The 14,964-nt window shown below is 39.2% G+C and overlaps 1 protein-coding gene across 1 annotated transcript in view; it reads left to right on the top strand.

Annotated features, from left to right (window-relative positions):
* The window catches only part of DDX4 (DEAD-box helicase 4), an 80,212-nt gene that overhangs the window by 10,619 nt on the left and 54,629 nt on the right, over window positions 1-14,964 (top strand). Inside the window, 2 exon segments of the mRNA XM_006172318.3 lie at window positions 2,357-2,417; window positions 9,642-9,716. Of these exon segments, the coding sequence (XP_006172380.1) occupies window positions 2,357-2,417; window positions 9,642-9,716 (136 nt within the window).

Here is a 14,964-nt window from a genome sequence, read left to right as displayed (position 1 = left end):
CTCTTTCCAGCTTTAACTTATTTAAGCCAACTTAACTGAAGAATCATTGTAACTCTTCTGTGCAGTCAGTTGATTATATCATCTGCACATTTTGGGTCACATTTCATTGTTCAGTTATTAAATTTTGATTGTCATGGGTTAGAATTTCAGAGCTCTATTCAGAAGGTTTTACTTTAGAGTAATCTTAAATGAGAGAAAATAAAGGAGTAGATAAATGATGATAAGGACACACTAGGAGTTAAAAGTGAGAAAAAATTACTCCAACTGTTGTTAACCCAGCGCTTAGTCCAAGAAAATGTTGGAAGATTTCAAAAACTTGGGGGGACCAGCAGATGGCGTAATGGTTAAGTTACCGGACTCACACATAGTTGACCACAGTTTGAGTCCTGGACCTGGCGGCTTAAACTCAAGCTGGGCACTTGTGTGTGCGTGCCCAAGATCCTGAGAGGAGAATGGAGAAGGGATTGCAGCATTGCCATCCCTGTTGGGGGGTGATTTCTCGCTTCCTGTCTTTCTCTCTTTCAGGTGAGCACATATACTCTATAGCAAAAACCTGGAAAAAAATGTAATCTGGGAAGTATTTCACGTTGGGTAAATTCTGTTGACAAGCCAAGTGATGTATAGTGATCGAATGTTTAAATAATGTGTGTGTGTATTTTATACATAATATATGTGTGTGTGTATATAAAAAATTCTCTTTTTGACCTTTGCCAATCTGACTTAATGTATCCAATATAGGACTCTGAGATTATCCTATTTAAAGTTGATGGAGCTTCAAAAAAAAATGGAATTCAACCATTGATTTTATAACAAAAGTTGAATTTCTAAATCCAGTCGTCACTCTACCACTGCCAGCATAGTGAAGTGGTAATAGAGAATACTGTGTTAATAGAGAATACGGATGTAAGGGAAAAGGAAGAGTCCGTATTTGAGAACATCAGTGACTATCTTTAGCTACTGCTGTGACAAGTTTGATTGACATGAACATTCTGACCCTAGAACTGATAATATACCACTTCATTGGATTTTGTGGCAGGATGGATATAGAGATAAGTTATTTTCCATGCAAAAGTGATTTTTTAAAATTTACTTGAGTGTGAAATCCTTTTGATAAAATGCGACTACAGTGACTTTACATGAACATAATGGATGTTTTGACAATTTCTGTGGTAGTTTATTGTAGAAACTGTGTTACCCAGTAATGTTCTTGATTCTACTTTGCTATGTACAGTTTTGAGGAGTCTACTGGAAAATATAAAACTTTGCAAACTACAGATAGAGCATTCCTTATCCAAAACATCTGGGACCAGAAGCATTTTGGACTTTGCCAGACTGTAGAATATTTGTACCTACATAATGAGATATCTCGGGCATTGGACTCAGATCTAAATATAAAATTGATTTGTTTCATGTATACCTTATATACATAGCCTGAAAGTAATTTTATACAGTATTTTTAATAATTTCATGTATGAAAACTTGTGGGCATATTTGTGTGGATTTCATCTATGTGTGGAAAAGATACTGTATATTGCAGCTGGAGAGTTGGGAGAGTTCTTTTTCTCCTTAGGGATGCTGAATAAACTGTGTGTTGGTGCACCTGTGTTTTGATTGCAAACTCCCCTCCCCTGCCCCACAGCATGAGGTCAGATGTAGAATTTTTCTGCTTGTGGTATATCATGTCAGATTTTGGAGCATTTCAAATTTTTCATTTTCAGATTAGGAGTGCTCAACCCGCATATTGTGTAATGTCAAGCATTGACTCAGTTGTGTATTACTTTAGTCTGATTTTACTTATAATAATAGTGGTTGTTTATACTTTTCAAGTATGTGAGTGACTTAATCATTAAACTTTTTTTCAGTTAGTTGTGAGCAAACTCTTTCTGTAAAGGAATAGATAATAAATCATTTAGACTTTACAGGCTTTGCATTCTGCCCACAGCTTTGCTGTTGTAAGTGCTGGTAGAGCCATAGGTGCAGCTAGATGGATGGGGATGGCTGTGCTTCACTAAAACTGTTCACAGAAGCAGGTGGCCCAGCAGATTTGGCCCATGGCTGTATTTGTTGACCACTGTTTAAAGTGATATATTAATATGTTGTATATACAATATTGAAGATTTCTTGGAATATTAGGTCATCGGGAAAGTCATGACGTGTTATTCTAAAATGCGTCATGACTTTCCTGATGACCTAATAATTAATAATTAATAAAGGAATGTTCAGTGATCCAGAAAAATCTTACAGTCTGATTTGTTTTGTTCTGAACAAAGCTCAGTTTTTAGTTTTCTAGTATTTGTGAAGCACATAATACAGTCTTATTCAAAAATAGAAACTAGTCTTTTCTTCCTTCTTACAGGATAGATATCCTTCTGGAGCAAATGGTGATACTTTTAACAGGACTCCAACTACATCATCAGGTATGTGTTAAAGTTTTTTTTTTTTTGGTAAGGAAAACAGTTTTTTAAGTAAAAGTAAAAATACATTCCTGAGGAGTGATCCTGAGCAGACAGAAGGAGTGACTCAAAAAGGCCCCTGCAGTTGGATTCTGTGAGGTTTATAATTTTTTTTCATTATCTTTTTTTTTTTAAGGAGGGGGAGAGGTTTTTGCTATAGGGCATGTGCATTTGCCAGAAAGATAGAGACAGAGAGACAGAAAGTGAGAAATCACCCCCCAGGGGGTGTGGCTATGCCACAATCCTTTCTCCTCCATCCTCCTCTCAGAATCTTGGTCACGCATACATGCACATGCACCCGGCATGAGTTTAAGCGACTGGGTCTCAGACTCGAACCATAGTCGACTACATGGGAGTCCAGCGACATAGCCATTACACCAACTGCTGGTCTCAAGGTTTATAATTTTTAATCTAGGTCATATTTGTTGATTATTGTCTGGGCCCACTGATTGTTTCTATCTTATTGGTTCTATCAAATGTGGCTAGGCCCACTGATTCATCTGATTTGCTATATCAAATGTCACTCAATTGGCTAGACATCCTCCACTAATCCCCTGCTTACTCATATTGCCATGGGTAGCGAGTTTTCTGCCATGATAAGTTTTTCTTTCTTGCCACATGGGAAGGTGCTCCAGGCCCCTTTCTCACTTCCATCCTGCCCCATTTTCCCCTGAGAGCATGATCCCCATAAATCTCTTTGTGGAGCTGAAGGTGGGTGGTTGGTCTTCTGTAACTGGTTCATGCTGGAAAGGGGTGTTGATTTTACCTATTGGGGATTATGGAACACCCTGTCTGATCTAGGTGAGAGAGTGAGGCAAGAGGCAGGTTATTGAGATAGTACCCAGGTATGTTGTTGAGAGAGTTGTTGTTGGTGCTGGGTGACTTGCAGTAGAATTCAGTGGAGGTTCCAAGGAGTTGATATCCCTGTTGTATGGTCATTTGCAATTTTAGTCTCTGTGATGTACCAATTTACCTGGGGTTTCTTGGTGGTTATGATGACTTCTCTGGACAGGGGCACAGAGGATTTCCTTGGGCTTTCTCAGTTCAGGATTTCTTCCCCTTGGCTCATGAGGGTCTTGGCTGGCCCATCCCAACTCCTGACCTGGCTTGTCACAATATATGTTGTGCGATGGCTTCTGTGATATGCAGGTTCTTGGTGGTTTTGGACAAAGAATTGAATGAAACACTCAAGTAGTCTAAGGAAAAGGTGGTTTATTAAATAAAAGTAAAAGAACATTCCTGAGAAGTAAAAGTGAGCCTGAGTAGACAGAGGAGGAGTGGCTCAAAAAGACCAATTTAAACAAACAAACAAAAACCTACCAAAAAACCCTTTTAGGTAAAGGGTTACATGTGGTGAACGAGGAACAAATGAGATGAATGAGTAGATATCTTATAGAAGGCATTTTTTTTTTTGAGAGAGAGAGTTTTGCTATAGGATACATATGTGCTTGCTGGAGAGACAGAGAGAAAGGGAGAACTCACCCCCACCCCCAGGGGGAATGGCCATGCCACAGTCTCTTTTCCATTCTCTTTTTGGGATTTTGGGTAAGCATACACATGGCACTGGTGTGATTTTCAAGCTGCTGGGTCTGGGACTTGAGCTGCAGCCAGTCATGCAGGAGTCCAGTTCCTTAACCATTATGCTACCTACTGGCCTTTATTATTTTTAAGTTAATTTTTTCCATGAGAGTTCCAGACAGGAAGAGGAAAGGAGGGAGGGAGGGAGGCACCTGCAACTCAATTTTCATGCCAAGATTCCAACTCTAGCCTCAGCCAGCCCCCAGATCATAGTGACTGTGTGTACAGGGAGTCCTTGATGCAAAGCTGGGACTTTCCCCCTTGGATTCACCATTGCAGAGTGTTGTGTTACACCGTACTGCCACACCTGGCCTAATTGAATGTGTTTTTAAAATTTCTTAGTGAAAATTCATTCTGATTTTGGTATTTTGGAATGGGATGCTTCCAGCTAGAGGAAGGGAAGAATGCAGTTCCATAGACTCTGTTATTTGACTTATTGTTGGTTACTATAAAACCTTTGCACCACCTGGAAGGTGCATGTTTGGCTTCTAGGCTGTTAGGTCATTGTCAGAGTTCCTGATATAACACTGACCTGTAAGGTTGTTGAAGCAGGTTATAGTCATGGTGACTTATCAGGATAACTAGCTAACCCAAACCTCCCATACCATAAAGAGATAATGAATTTCTATGGATCAGGAAACTATCCTAGGAAAGTCCCAGATAATAAGAGAAATTAGTATCAAGATAAAGAAGCCCGTATTTCTGCTGCTGCCGTCTCCCACACCTGCTCTTCACATTTGTTTCACCTGAGTTGTTCAGTTCTCTTTTATGGTGTTGAAGTGGGTGAGAAGATGAATGGAAGTGGTAGGACTTGGATTTGAAGTTAAATTTATGGCAGTAGCCTTCCACTTTAAGTCCAAAACAGGCTGAATTGTGATTGCTACTATGTTAAATATAAATATAAGTATACATTTCTTTTTATAGTGGTAAAATATATGTAATATAAAATTTTCCATTTTTGCCATTTTAAAGTGTGCAGTTCATATTGCTGTGTAACTGTCAGACATCATCCAGAAATTTTTCATTTTTACAAACTGAAACTCTATATCCATTAAATAATAGCATTCCCTTTCATCCTCTTCCTAGCCACTGACTACCACATTCTATTGTAATTCCAGTGAATGTGAGTTACTGTGAATTTATTTTGAGTCTATGAATTTGGGTTACTATACTTTTTATAATTTAAAATTTATTTATATTCATTCACTGTACCTCATTACAGTATACAAAATGAGATTTTCCATCCAGAATACACTGTATATTGGCTCAATCAAGGTTACTACCATATGTATTTTTGTCCACAAATAATTTTCCATTTCCTATTTCTTAGATATTTTGCTCCCTCCCCCCCCCCCCCCCCCCCCCCCCTCCCTCCCACTCTATCATTTCCCCCCCTCCTCCCACACTGGGTCTGGTATGTACAGTTACATTCTATGCCTATTTCCCCCCCCACAGTTTATTGATTCACTAAAGATCTTAATTAATCTAAGTACTTTCAATAGCTAGCACAGTTGATATATACCTATCTGCGAACACATGTCTGAATTTAGGCATAAACCTCAATGAGTAGAATGAACATACTCTAAAGTAGCACCTAGCTAGGGCTATATAGGTTACTGCAGTCATTAAATAGATTTTTTTTTTTTTTTGGGAGGCGCTATAGGGCACGTACGCTCGCCAGACAGACAGAGAGAGACCTAGAGACAGAAAACGAGAAATCACCCTCAGGGGGGGAGATGGTCACGCCGCAATTCCTTCTCCTCCATTCTCTCAGGATCTTGGGCACGCACGCACACGCGCCCGGCGTGAGTTCTAAGCCACTGGGTCCGGGATGCGAAGCACAGTCGACTACGTGGGAGTCCAGCGACATAGCCATTACGCTAATTGCTGGTTCCCAAATAGATATTTTTTAATGCATTTTTTTAATTTCAAGGAAATAGTTTTAGTTTTAATAGATCAAAATTTAAGAAATGTTAAGGGAAATTTGCTTAAGACGTAAAGCCAGGAGAAAGGGTTGGATTCACTTCAAACAGTAGGTAGATGAACCTGTTAACAGTTCAAGAGAAGACAAAAATCCTTAAGTTTGGAAGACAAAGCATAGAAAAAAATCAGTAATATTTTAGTCAAAAGTCATAAAATTCTATTTTATCAGTTCAGTCTCATGTACTTAATCTCTTCCTGTATTGAATTTTCAGTGCTACTGTGATCTGATCTTATCCCCTCTTGGCACTTTGGTAGCGCCTATTTTCTTTTAACTTTCTGAGAAAGGAAGTACATTTGAGAGATTGAAAATGTTTGTACCTTCATTCTTGATTGATAGTTTAAAATTTTAGTTTGGAAATAATTTTCACCTTGAATTTTTTATGTTGCTTGATTGTATATGAAATGCTAGTGATACTGTAGAGAAATTTGATATTCTTTTTTTTTTATTGAGAGATTTTTGCTATAGGGTGTGTGTGCTTGCTGGAGAGAGAGAGACAGAGAGACAGAAAGTGAGAAATCACACCCCCCACCCCCAGAAGGGATGCCCTGCCATAATACCTTCTCCTCTGTCTCCTCTTGGGATTTTGAGTTGTCCCTATGTGGGGGTCCAGCAATGTAACCATTATGCCATCTGCTAGTCCCAAGAAATTTGATATTCTGAGTCCTGATCTTTATTTTTAATTAAAAAAATATTTTTGGCATCAGAAGATGACATAATGCACTTCCACCTGGCTGGTGATAGTTAGAGTTCTGGACCCAGAGGCTTGAAACTCACGCCAGCCATGTGTGCATGTGTGTCCAAGATTCCAAAGAGGAGAATGGAGGACACATTCCCTCTGGGAGGGTGGAGTGATTTTTCACTTTGTCTCTGTCTCTCCACAAGGGAATGGCCACTCCTCAATCATTTCTCCTCCATTCTCCTCTTGGGATTTTGGGCATGCACTCTCACACTTCCAATGTGATTTTGAAGCCACTGGGTCCAGGACTCAAACTGAGCAGTCGACTTTGTGGGATCCAGTACCTTAACTTCCATGCCATCTGCTGGCCCAGTTGCCTGTTTTATTAGTTTCTGCTCTTTATTCTTTTACTTTTGTGTAATTTACTTGGTTCTTTTTTGTAACATTCTTATTTTTTCAGATGGCTATTAGCTCAATTAAGTTCTTTTAGTATTTTTTTTAATTGCCAGAGGGCATGTGTGTTTGGCTGAAAAACACAGGGAGAGATATGACAGAGACAGAAAGAGAGTTGACAGAAACAGAGATGACAGAGAAATGAAGAGATGGAGATAAAAAGAAGAGATGGCAGAGACAAAGAGCCGGAGAGGCAGAGATGAGAGAGAGAGAGAGAGAGGAGAAAGCACTCCCTAGTGGGACATAGTCATGCCGCAGTTCCTTCTCTGTTTCTCCATCCTGTCATGTTTTGGAGCTTGTGTGCACATGTGCATAGTGTATTCTCCAAGCATTGGGACTGGGATTCAAATAGCAGTTGACCATGTTGGGATCCCACTGCCTTAACCACCTAGCTACAAGGCTGGCCTGAATTCTTATTTTCTAGCATAAATATTTAAATACTGGTAAGTAACATTTCTATCATACAATTTTAAGTTCCCCCTTGTGATTTTTTTTTGTTTCCTTTTTTATTTTAAAATGTGTGCTCCTGCACACAAAGAGAGAAGCACCCTTGACAGGGCCTTGCCACTCTGTGATTCCTTTTCCTTAGCCCTCCAGCTCATCGGGATCCTGGGCAACTGTGCATATGTTTGGTGTATTTTTAGGTGGGCTTGGAAATCTGAACCCACAGTCAGCCACATGGTTCCAAGCTTGCAGGCCACTGATTACTGCTGTGCCACAGTGGTTGGGCTTCGAAGTGTTTTAAAAATACATTTCCAAACGTAAGGGGATTTCTAGTAAGTTTTTGTTTTTGTTTTGTGTTTAATAACTTATGCTTTGAGTGCATCGTGATATAGAGAATTTTGTGTATATGATAATGATTTTGATGTGTGTTGTTGAACTTACATTGAGTCCTTCTACATGGCCAGTTTTATTCATTTATTTATTTTTAAATTTGAGAGGCCAAGAGGGCAGAAATGATCACACCGTAATCTTATCCTTCATTTCTCCTTCCTTTTCAGGATATTTGCAAATGCACACACATGCCTGATGTGTTTCTCAAGCCTCTAAGTCACTGGGTTTGGGACTTGAACTGCACAGTTGGCTGTATGGAATCCAGCTCCTTTAACACCAATGGCTCTGGATGAACAGTTTATGTATACATTCTCTTGTTGGAGAGTGTCAGTCAGTTCTTTAATGTTAAGTGTTACATATTTCTATGATATTAAAGTGTAAGATCATCTATGGATTACCATAATTTCTTCTTTGATCAGTTTTTTGCTATCATAGACAGTGCTTATAAAAAAATCTTGGGTGTATATGTGTAACCATGGGATTATATTTAGAAGAGAAATTCCTTTCTTTTGAAGTTTATTCTGTGAGAAAGACAGACAGGAACATTCAAGAGACTCTTGACCTTGCTATCTACCTCCAGCTTCAGCCAACCAGGACCTGCATGTATACTTCAGTATATACAGGGAGACCTTGGGATGTGAACCTGTGACCTTCCCATGTGGCTTCAGCATCACGGATCATTGCATCATTGCTGTGCCACTACAGCTGGCCAAGAGGGCTATAGCTGGCCAAGAGGGGAGAGTATACTAATTGTATTAGTGTACTTTCAAAAAGTATATGCCTTTAATTTAAATTGAGGTTAAGATTTATCCAGTTTATATTCACAGTGTGTGGGTTGTGCTTATATCTCTGTGTCCTTGGGTATTTCGGTTATCAGTAAACTTAAAACTTTTCTGTTCAGTTATATGTTTGAAAATTGCTGTATCTCGGGACCAGCAGATAGCATAATGGCTATGTCGCTGGACTCCCATGTAGTTGATCACGGTTCAAGTCCTGGACCCGGCGGCTTAAACTCACACCGGGCGCGTATGTGTGCGTGCCCAAGATCCCGAGAGGAGAATGGAGGAGAAGGGATTGCAGCATGGCCATCCCCTCTGGGGGGTGATTTCTCACTTTCTATCTCTCTATCTCTCTCTGTCTTTCTGGCGAGCGCATGCGCCCTATAGCGAAAACCTCTCAAAAAAAAAAATTGCTGTATCTTTCTTTTGATTTTCAATTCTGGAATTATGAGTTAGATTTCGTCAAACTCTTTCTTTCAGAGAATCACCTTATTTTTCTGTTAGACTCTTTGTCTTCTTATTGCTATATAAAAAAATTCCTCCTTTGGGGCCAACTTGTGGTGTGGTGGTTAAGGGTTCTGGGTCCCACATGGCCAGCTGTGCATTTGGAGTTCTAGATCCTGTGACTTGGAAAACACTTGGGGGAAGTGCGTGGGTGCCCAAATCCCAAAAGGAGAATGGAGGAGAAGGATTGCAGTCTGGCCATCCTCTCTGGGGGATGATTTCTCACCCCCCTATCCTGCAAGTCCATATGCCCTATAGCAAACTAAACAACAAAAAAATCCTCCTTTGACATGTGTAGCACATTGAAAAGATTTGAAGTTTTCATGTTACCTAGAAACTTGTTTTAATTTGACTTGCTTCAAAATACTAATTTGCTTTAGAAATGGATGGACCTTCTCGCAGGGATCATTTCATGAGAAGTGGCTTTGCCTCTATGAGGAGTTTGGGAAACAGAGGTAAGTATCTTTGTCTTTAATATACTAAACTATTGAATCATAGCATGAATAGTCTTTCATGGCTAGTTGATCCAAAACTAAGTCTGTTATAACACATTATATAGCAGACTCTGTTGGTTTAATGAGTTCTTCACTTTTTCGAATGCTGGTGTTCTCTCTGATGTTTTTATTTTTTGGGATCATTGAAAATATAGTTAAGTAAATTGGCCAATCGGATTAGTTAGACAGATGCTTCATAGAACTGCTACTTGATGTATTTATTGATTTACAAAAACTGACATGGAAGGAAAAAGGCTTTAGTGATTGGAGTGAAAAGTATCTCTTGAGTTTTATATGTCTCAAGAAAAGGCGGTATAGGATATATTTTTGATAGCTCATTAGTATGAAGTTGGAAGTTATTTTTCCAAGTTCGAGTTTTAAAATTTTACTTTTAAGCACCAGTATTCAATTTGACTGATAATGATACAACTTAACAACCTTCTTGCAGTACAATTTTTAGCTTGGTATTAAATGCTGAAAAAATTCTGCAGTGTATTTTATTATAGTGCAATAACTATATTGGTTTGCTCCTGGGTGTATGTGTTCATGGGGCAGGGAGAGAGAGAGAGAGATAGAAGGAAATGAAAAATCATGCTCGGGGGTGGGGCGGGGTGGGGGATAGGCATTCCACAATCTATTCTCCTCCATTCTTTTGGATGCATGTGAATCCAGTGTGTTTTTCATACCACGTGGTCTTGACCTTGAACTGCACAGTTGGCCATGTGGGATCCAGCTGCCTTAACTACTACACCATGTAGCTGGCCCAACCTTTTGTTTTTTTAAGGGGATGTCATAACTTGGGTAGTTTTGTAGTTTAAATAAATGAGACACTAATCTTTGGGTTAATGAAATATGTTATTTCTTGAAAAACTTTATTGCTATTTCTGGATATTTTTATCATTACCAGAAACTAGAGGTTGATATGTGGTATTTAATTTGAAATTTGGAGAACTTAATTTGACAACACAAATTTGAGTTTTAAATTTTCATATGTTCCTTCTACTGTTGGAAATAATTTATTCTTTGCCTATGCATGCATATTTTATTTAAGACTACATATTAAGTAAGGTGCATTGCTGATTTAGACCATGTAATTATGCCAAGAGGTTCAGATATGGGTTTTGTTAGCTGCTGCTAACATTAAAAAAATAAATATTGGGTTGTTAGAAAAGTCATGATGTATTTTTTTTCTATGCAAAAATGTGTCATGACTTTTCTGGCAACCAATATCTTAATATTATGCTGAGATATATTTAGTATTTTATTTATTTTTTGGTTATAGGGTGTGTACCATCTCCAGAGACAGAGTGGGAAAGTAAAAAATCACCCCTAGGAGGAATGACCATGCCACAATTCCTTCTCCTCCACTGTCTTCCTGGGATTTTGGGCATGCGTGAACACATACCCAGTGTGATATTTTTAGCCACTGGATCTGGGACTGGAACTGTGCTCTGTCATATGGGGGAGTCTGACACCTTAATCACTACACTATGCGCTAGCTCCTTTTTATCTCATTTTTAGAAGAGGATTTGATTGATCCTTTTAGACTCAGACTTTTAAACATTATTGAATAAAATATTTTTCATTGAAGAAATCATCACTGAGACAGCTTTCACCACCAATTATTTCCATATATTTTAGGTTGAAGTATGCATTATATTTCTTTTCTTTCTTTTTTTTTTTGAAAGGTTTTTGCTATAGGGAGCATGCGCTCGCCAGAAAGAGAGAGAGAGAGAGACAGAAAGCGAGAAATCACCCCCTGGGGGGATAGCCACGCCGCAGTTCCTTCTCCATTCACCTCTCGGGATCTTGGGCACACACGCACACGTGCCTGATGTGAGTTTAAGCCGCCGGGTCCGGGACTCGAACCACGGTTGACTACATGTGAGTTCAGCAACATAGCCATACACTAACTGCTGGTCCCATGCATTATATTTCTGATAAAACTGTTAAATGTTAATATTTTATAATGTTATACTAGGTGTAGTCTTGCCATTTCATAGACCCATGAGTTTTATATAGTTTCAATCTCTGTGATACTTTTTCTCAATAGAACTTACATAGCTAGTGATATATTTTTGAAGATGACTTATAATTTCTTAAAATGTAACAGTTTATTTTTCATGTTCTATGAAGTATAGCTATGTAGCTTCAACTTTCTTGAATCATAAACATCTTTAAAACTCATTAAAAACACTCTGTGCATGCTGAATTTCTGGTATCATTTTAAGAGTTTTATAGATCCTTTTTAATTCTTACCCTATATTAGGGTATTACAGAGATAGGTAAATTTACAGAGTTTGTAGAAAATGCCTTAATTTCTCCCAGTGGTAGTTCAGAGTATCAGTTTATACTGTTTTTGAATGTTTATGATATTCCATTTTTTAAAAAAAGAATAATTTCATTTAACTTTATTTATTTTAATTTGGCCAGAGAGGGGCAGACTGAGAGAGAAAGAGGGACAGGGAAGCAGGGGATTGAGAAAGGAAGCCACCAGGTCAGGGACTCGAATCATGGTCAGCCATGTGGAAATCTTGAGCCCTTAACCACCATGCCACCTGCTGGTCACTTTTTAAAATGACCATGTTTCTTGCCTTGCATCTGTCTGCCAGATTCATAATGTAGTGATAGAAAAACATGTGGAGGGATCAGTAGTTGGCATAATGGCTATGTTGCTGGACTCCCATTTAGTTGACTGTGATTTGAGTCCCAGGCCCGGTGGCTTAAACTCACACCGGGCACATGTGCCTGCGTGTGTGCATGCCCAAGATCCCCAGAGGAGAATGGAGGAGAAGGGATTGTGGCGTGGCCATCACCCCTTGGGGTTATTTCTCGTTTTCTGTCTCTCTGTCTCTCTCTGTCTTTGTGACGAGCGCATGCACCCTATAGCAAAAACCTCTCCAGAAAAAAAAAAAAAGTGGAAAGAAACATTACTAAAAAAGAGATACAGATAGTATGCTGTGGGATTATGGAGGGAAGGTTAATTGTGACTGGTGGCCTGAAGGGAGACTTCACAGAAGAACTGGTCTTCTAAATAGTTAAAAGAATTTTAAGGTCTGGCCTTGCGGTCTAGTAAAGGAACCAAGTCCTACATGGCCAGCTGCATGATTTGAGTCCCAGACCTAGAAACTTGAAAAACCTTGTAGGTGCATGTGTATATGTGCCTCAAATCCCAACAGGGTGACAAAAATAGACGAGAGGGGATTATAGTGTGACCATGCCCCATTTGGTAATGATTTCTTCCCCTCCCTCTGACAAATTAAAAAAGGAAAAGAATTTTGACAAAAAAATTGGAAAGCAGGGAATGCCTTGCTGAAAGGATAGCATGTAGAAAGGTGCAACTTATTAGAAGTTCACAGTGTGCAAAATGGTAAATTGTTTGGCGTGAATTCAATTGTTGCATTTTCACAATTGTGTAGTATGGATAATGAAGCTAAGAAGATTAATAAGGGGGAATAGTATGGAGAGATGGAGGTATGAAAGGGGAGTTGTGTTCATAGCTTTTTTTTTTTTTTAATTTTTGGTTGGTCTTATATAGACGCTAATTTTAATTTTAAAAGTGGAAATGTTGAGAGACTAAGTACTAGAAAAATAAATAGAATGGTTAAAAAAAGTACAAGTGGTTAAGTTGTTGGATTCCCACATTGCCGTGGTTCAAGTCCCAGACAGGGCAGCTTGAAAATCATGACAAATGAGTGAATGAATGAATGAATGTATGAATGGATGTTTTAAAAAATGAAAATATGAGTATAAAATTTTAATAACAGTTACTTCCCACAGGGGCAGAGTTTAATTCATGGCTCTATTAGGATGAGGACTCTGTATAGAAGAAAACGTAGAGTTTTCTGATTAAAAAAAAAAAAAATTGATTACAAGAGTGCATGCACCCACCAGAGGGATGTGAGGAATGAGAAAGCACTGCTCAGGGAGGATGGCTCACCATGCTTTTCAAGCTGCTGGGTCTAGGTCTTGAACCATTTGCCCATGTGGAATACAGTCACCTTAACCTCCATGTCACTGGCTGACCCAAATTTCCTGATTAAAAGTCTTCAATAAAATAATAACGAATAGAGAGCTGTATTTTACCAGTAGTAGAAATCATCCCTCAGAGGGGATGCCATGTCACAATCCCTTCTTCTCCATTCTCCTCGAGATTTTTGGCATGCATGCACACATGCTCAGCATAAGTTTGAAGCTGCCAGGTCTGGAACTTGAACCATCCTCAACTATGTGGGAATTAAGTGATGTAACCGTTACACCACCTGCTGACCGCAGAGGTTTTATTTTCAAGTTGCAAATTAGAGAAAATATTTGCATACTGTACTTCAGACAAGGATTGATAACCAGAATATTAAGAGGAACTAAAATAGCTTACCCATAAACTAAAAATCCAGTTAAAAATATGGGCAATGGGAACCAGCAGTTAGTGTAATGGCTATGTCGCTGGATTCCCACGTAGTCAACCGCGGTTCGCGTCCCGGACCCGGTGGCTTAAAACTCACGCCGGGCGCGTGTGCGTGCATGCCCAAGATCCCTAGAGGAGAATGGAGGAGAAGGGATTGCGGCGTGACCATCCCCCCTGGGGGGTGATTTCTCGCTTTCTGTCTCTATGTCTCTCTTTCTGTCTGGGGAGCACACGCTATAGCGAAAACCTCTCAAAAAAAAAAAAAAATATGGGCAACTTAGGGCCAGACAGGTGGTGTGGTGGTTTAGGTGGCTGTATCCCATATGGCTGCATGTACAGTTAAATTCCTGGTCACATGGCTGCTTGGAAGATAGGCCAGTGAGTCTGCATGTGTGCCCAAAATTCTGAGAGGAGAATGGAGGAGAGGGGATTGAGGCATGTCCATTCCCCCTGGTGGGTGATTTCTCACTTTCTTTCTCTCTCAATTTCTTCAGCAAGCATGTGAGCCCTATGTCAAAAACAAAAACAATTCCATTTACCATAGCCACAAGAAGTATAAGATACTTAGGAATAAAACTAACCAAGGAAGTCAAAGACCTCTACAAGGAAAACTATGGAAACCTTAAAAAGGAAGTGGAAAAGGTCACTAAAAAGTAGAAGGACATCCCATGTTCCTGGATTGACAGAATCAATATAATAAAAATGGCAATCCACCCAAATTAATCTACATGTTTAATGCAATCCCTCTAAAATTACAAGAGATATTCTTCACAGATCTAGAAAAGACAATCATAGAATTTGCCT

This window comes from Tupaia chinensis, unplaced genomic scaffold, assembly GCF_000334495.1.
Source record: "Tupaia chinensis unplaced genomic scaffold, TupChi_1.0 Scaffold000251_1, whole genome shotgun sequence".
NCBI lineage: Eukaryota > Metazoa > Chordata > Mammalia > Scandentia > Tupaiidae > Tupaia > Tupaia belangeri.
The sequence above is the reverse complement of the archived record's forward strand: the minus strand, read 5'-3'. Positions and strand labels throughout refer to the sequence as shown.